The 5,982-nt window shown below is 28.0% G+C and overlaps 1 protein-coding gene across 1 annotated transcript; it reads left to right on the plus strand.

Annotated features, from left to right (window-relative positions):
- Positions 1–488: 488 nt before the first annotated feature.
- LOC112691031 (CCR4-NOT transcription complex subunit 1-like) lies at positions 489–3,477 on the plus strand. The gene is made up of 8 exons (XM_025565141.1): positions 489–674; positions 1,122–1,246; positions 1,352–1,547; positions 1,683–1,910; positions 2,092–2,271; positions 2,361–2,576; positions 2,929–3,063; positions 3,412–3,477. The coding sequence occupies exons 1-8, from the start codon at positions 537–539 to the stop codon at positions 3,433–3,435; spliced, it is 1,242 nt and encodes a 413-aa protein (XP_025420926.1). The 5' UTR covers positions 489–536; the 3' UTR covers positions 3,436–3,477.
- Positions 3,478–5,982: the final 2,505 nt, after the last annotated feature.

Below are 5,982 nucleotides of genomic sequence, written 5' to 3' on the forward strand. Positions count from 1 at the left end.
TTATTAATTATAAGAGTAGGTGGTTAACTGATAGCAGTTATCTCCTTAACTCTTGATCTTCTTTTGGCAAACTATCTTTCATTTCCTTCATCCTTATATCTAGCTTCCTAATATAAACAATAATTTGTAAATGTACTTTCCAACTTATCCAAACACCAAATAATATGTAATGCTTTAGTGATTTATAAATAAAGACATTTTAACAGAAGCACAGTATTACTGTGACTGTAAACGTCTAATTTGCCAATTATTGCCAAGCATATTTCTATTTATGGGTTATAAATAAGTGTAAAATAATTATATTTTGATTTCAGATTCTTTAAACGAATTTTAAGTCACTTCTTTTTGGTTTACTTCAACATTTTATTTTCCAATAAGTTAAGTATATTATTTATCGATTTTCATTATTTTTGAACGGTATTTATATACTTGTTAATTTTTGATTTTTGTTTGAAATTGTTTTTTTTGAATTTGTTTGAAATAAGAGTTTTCAAGTTTATAAATATATCGATAGTTGAACGAGAAATTTTTATACAATGGCACTAAAGTATATACGAGAAGAGGCGCATTACTTAGTGAAAAAAGTCATTAGTTTGTCGTACAATTGTCTATCATCCGACGAATTTTTGAAGATTTTGAAAGATTTAAATGATTCATCGATTCGAAGAAATAAGGTACTTATTGTATAGTTGGTAGTTTATTTATAAAATTTGTATGTATTTCTATTTTAAATAGCATTCAAGTTATCATATAACAAAACTGTTTTTTGTTTTAAATAACACCGATGTTATATAAAACTATTATATTTTTAGTAAAATTAAAATAATTAATTTCACAAAAACATAATTTATAATATATATTGGAAAATGTGATTAACTTATTTTATGGCTTTGAGGATAATAATTCTCAATTAAAAATCCAAAAAACTTGTTTTAAACAAACTTGCTAAAATGTTCGACATTTTTTCTGAGAAGGAGAACTGCCACTGCTAATTCATGTTTAAAGTAAATTGTTAATAAATAGATTTTAAAATAAATATATAACTATAAGTAGTTATTGGTACTTCAATAAATCGTACAATTGTTGGTTTGAAACAATCGAAAATGTTATTGATTCTACAGGAAGTGTTTTCATGCATAATATTCAAGTTGCTCGACGAACAGACACATTTTCCCGGATATTCGTACGATGTCCTTATGAAGTTAGCCAATATTTACGGCGGTCTCATTGAATATGAGCTTATTTCGTAAGTAGTATTTGATAGATATTTTCTAACCTTTTGTATTCAATCTGCTCGAGATGCCAACAAAATCTTCGTGTATTAAAATTGTGTAAAACGTTTGTCCGTTAGCGATCCTGAAACTTTGAAAAATACTTTACAACTGGTCATGGACACGCTGAAAAACAAACCCGACTCAAGAATGTTCGATTTCGGTGTAACGGCGTTAAACCGATTCTATGAACGCTTGTGGGGGGATTGCGAAGAGTATTTCCAAAGTGTAGCCGCCATACCACACTTAAAAAGCTTTCCCCGACATATAATCGAGGTAATAGTTTGCGTTGAAATCCGATGACAAATCATCAACGCTATTCGCTGCGTACATAGTGTTCGTCACAGGTCTTACATGTCTGCGATTTCGGAACGTTAATTACGTTGTACGTTTTATGAAAACTGTTTGCAGTGGATTGAGGACCACGGGAAGCACACACCGGAACGCGCATATGACGGTCCTACGGGTGCCCAACAGTCATCCGTCGTGTTGTGCTCACCCACAGGGTTATCGGCCGTAAAGACGCAGTCGGTCGACCTAGAAGAATTCGACTTCGAAGGAATTGGGGAGAGCTTGACCGACAAAGATAAAATAGTGTTCATCGTGAACAATCTGAACGCGAAAAATCTACGTGAGAAGGTATTACGATTCGTCACTTTTAACGACCATCATCACGCGTACAGCGAAACTCGTTCGAATCGGATTATTTTTCATGCCCGGCATATAGTTCGGCCACGGACGGACGATTTTCGTTGCACGCGTATTGCACCTACCTAAGTACATACATTATTGTTGATCGATTGTTGTGCTCGTATTTCAGTGCGACGAAATCAAGAACATTTTAAAAGAAGAACACGTTCCATGGCTCTCCGAGTATTTGATCGAGCAACGTGTTCGTTTTGAATTCAATTTACATGCTTTGTATTCAGACTTTTTAGATAGAATGAACAACGAGAAGCTAAACGCCCTTGTAATGTCTAGAACCATAGAAAATATTCAAGTCAGTAGAACTCTTTTATCTTCTTTTAATATATTATAAATAATAATCAAAATTAAAAGTTCACATAATATTACGTTTTATCTTTTTAGATGCTATTGGACAGCAACACGACGAACAGCAGGGCTCTGTTAAAAAATTTCGGTCACTGGTTAGGCATTATAACGTTGGCGAAAAATATACCCTTACCGTTTTACGATGGCTATCTAAACTCATTGTTAACGAAAGCGGTCTATAAAGGAATCGAAAGACTTACGTGTATTGTTCCGTTCATCGCCAAGATACTTGTGGCTTGTGCCAAAAGCAAAGTATGTTTATGCATGTATATATACATTGTTAGATATCGGTAAAATGTTATTTACAATAAGCCTAAGCAATAATAGTATAATTTTATTTTAACGAGAAAAAACGATTGATTTAAAAAATGTAATTCAGTAGTAACACACTTTTAGTAAGATTTTTTTTATTTTGTAAATAGTTTAAATCTCGATTTCAGTATTTCTTTAGTTTTTCCATTGGAGGTTATAAATTTATAGATTTATAATTTAGTTACCAAAGTATTGATTGACTAAAACATTTTTTTTTTTTTTTTTAATAACTGTTAAAACTGTTTTTTTCTAACTTCTAATATTTCTTTTCTTTTTTCTTATAAACTAACAGGTGTTTGAACCGAAAAGCTTATGGACATTAAACTTATTAAGAAGTCTTGCAGAACTTCACAAACAACCTGGTTTAAAGTTAAACATACAGTTTGAAATTGAAATACTCTTCAAATCTTTAAACATTGAATTAGGGGTAAGTTTTATCGAATAGCTAAATAGCGTATTCATATAAAAAAAAAAAACCTATTGGTGAAAAATTAACAAGTTCCAGATGCTTTTCCAAAAGAATCCACTACCTTACTTCACTCCTAACTTCATAAGTACCATTGCTCTTTTATTTTTGTTACTTTATACTTGACAAATCTTTAACTTGGCCACAATTTAGATATCATTTACTTCGATCTAAATATGTGTTTAAAATTGCATAAGTTCATCTTCAAAGTTAGCAGAGATATAACGGTGAATGGTAAAGATAAACCGGCATTACTGGAACTTGACCGGCACTCAGATCCTCAATTAACAAATGTATTTTAAATTTCAGGATTTGAAATCCGGGCAGATTTAACACGAAGATAAAACAGCAGTTTAATATGATATGTTATCGCAATACTATTTGAACATTTCTTTTTTATTTGTTCAACCATGTATAATAAAATAATATATAATGTAAAGTATGTTTCTGAAATGGTTGAGGAAACTAGTATACGCGTACGCTCTGAAATGGCCAAATGAAGAATCTTTTGACATTTTTTTTCTATCTTCAAAACCTGGGTTTTATCTAATTATCTTTAGAATATTATTTTGAATCTAAAAATTAATACTCGTAAGAGATTTCTTGCAAATTTCTCATGTGAATCGATATGTGACATAAAATTATATCTTATAACAATAAATAATATTTATAAATAGGTACTTCTCAATCGCGATAAAAGAAGTAAGTAAAAAAAGTTTCCTTGTGCCTGATGACCGGGAAATATATAAATTATGTCATAATTTTAAACATTATTTATGTACTGAAAAAACATAAATAAATGTATTAACAACATTATATTTAAATTGTTAATAAAAACGAATACTTTAATAACAAAAGAAAAAATAAAAAGGGATCTAAAGATTACTCATGCAGGTGAAACAAAAAAATATATTTAATAATAAAAAATAAATACCAATTCAAATAAATTTAAATTTAATTTATAAATTTAGAATATTAATAATTTAACTAAATAAAGAAAAGAAAAAAATGTATTTAAGTAATGGAAAATATTATTTACATAACAAAGGATACTTAATTATTTTAAGTAAAATAAGGTTATTTAATGGATTAAATATAAAAAAATTAAGTCGAAGCTTAAAAACATAAATTTGATCAATTTTGTTATAATTAAAGTTGTTATTCAAAATAAAAATGACGTACCGTTATTCCTGGGAGTAAGTAGATAAGTAATTGTCACTAGTAAGTTTATTTCACTTTTAATCGGCTCCTAAATTTCGGCTGTTTACTCTAATAAAAAGAAAAAGAAATAATAATTAATTTTTTTATTTTATTAGTATTAATATATATAATGGGCAAGAATTATAAAAAACATAATTTGTAAGAATGAAAATTATTAACAAACGTGAATAGAATAAGACAAGTAATATTAGACATAGATTATCTATCTCATCATTGCTCCCATCACAGTAGGGCGCCAAAAAATATTATTTAAATTTAAATGTTTTTTATTTACAAAAATTTATTTTAACACATTAACCGATGGAATACTATGATCTGTTAGGTTGTAATAGTTAATATACCCTCTCATTTAAGTTTAAAACGATTTTTCCTAAAACTATTAGGCTATAGCTCATATTAGGATATAACAATGTATTGTTATTTGAAATATGAATTAAATATTAAAAATTGTGTCTTAAAACAATAAATAATATTTATAAATACTTGTCAATTGCCATAAAAGAAGTTCGTTTAAAAAGTCTTAGTTTTTTAATTTATTTGTTATTAATATTAATACTCATATACTCTTGGCAGTAATCATAAAAAATGTAATTTGTACGAATGTAATGATTTAACAAACCGAAATAGAATATGACAAATAACATTGTACATAGATTAGCTGTCTCATCATTGTTTCCATTACGGTTTGTTAATCCGTGTGCCGCGGAATATTATTTAAATGTAGAAGTTTTTATTTAGGTACAATTTATTTTAATTATAAAATGACATTAACCAACTTAATACTAAGGTCTGTTGTAGGTTTAATAGTTTCTATTTACTCTTACTTGAATATCGTTTCGATTTATTTATTTTTAAATATTTCTATTTTTCTTTAGCGTGTGCGAGAATAGAAGGATCAATATAGCGATTTATTTGTTATTCATAACATGGATGAAATATTTCTCATTTAAATTTTTTTGAAAATTCTGATGCTTCACGTTAATATATCCAAGCAAATTATTAGGCTTTGTGTTGCCAATGTCTTCATTTGAAGAGGTTTTCTTTTCTTTTTTTATTCTTTCCTCGACCCTGCTGTGTATTAAGTTACCCAGAACGCCACTGCGCATCTTTTTAATGTCGTGTCCTTATCGGTCCAATTCAAATTTTTGATGTATTTCTAATATGGATATAATTTATTATCAATAAGCTCATTGTTTTATTGTTTTAATCATGAAGACTAGGTATATATGTATATATATATTATATATATATATTATAGATAAATATCTAGTTTTCATGGTTTTATTATTAATCAATTATCAATCAAGTATTTTAATAATAAAGGATAAATTTCATCATCTAAATACTTTCTTTCATTTGTTTTATTATATTTTATAACATGAATACATATTATGTACAGTATTGTCAGTACTTATACGTACCTACCTGTAGTGATACAGTACCCTTTTTGTGAAATTACTTAAATCAACAAAAACATGACAAGTAGTTAGACTAATTTTAAATATGTCCTTCAATTTTGAATATTAAAACAAAATGAAACAGAGAACATAAACGCGAATAAATAATTTTGACATGTCTGTCAAGCATCATTTGATGATTCAAAAGCAAATAAAATATCTATCCATGAACGATATGAACATAACGACCATGATGAAAAAA

The sequence above is a fragment of the Sipha flava genome, unplaced genomic scaffold (assembly GCF_003268045.1).
Source record: "Sipha flava isolate LNK unplaced genomic scaffold, YSA_version1 551_pilon_pilon, whole genome shotgun sequence".
Classification (NCBI taxonomy): Eukaryota; Metazoa; Arthropoda; class Insecta; order Hemiptera; family Aphididae; genus Sipha; species Sipha flava.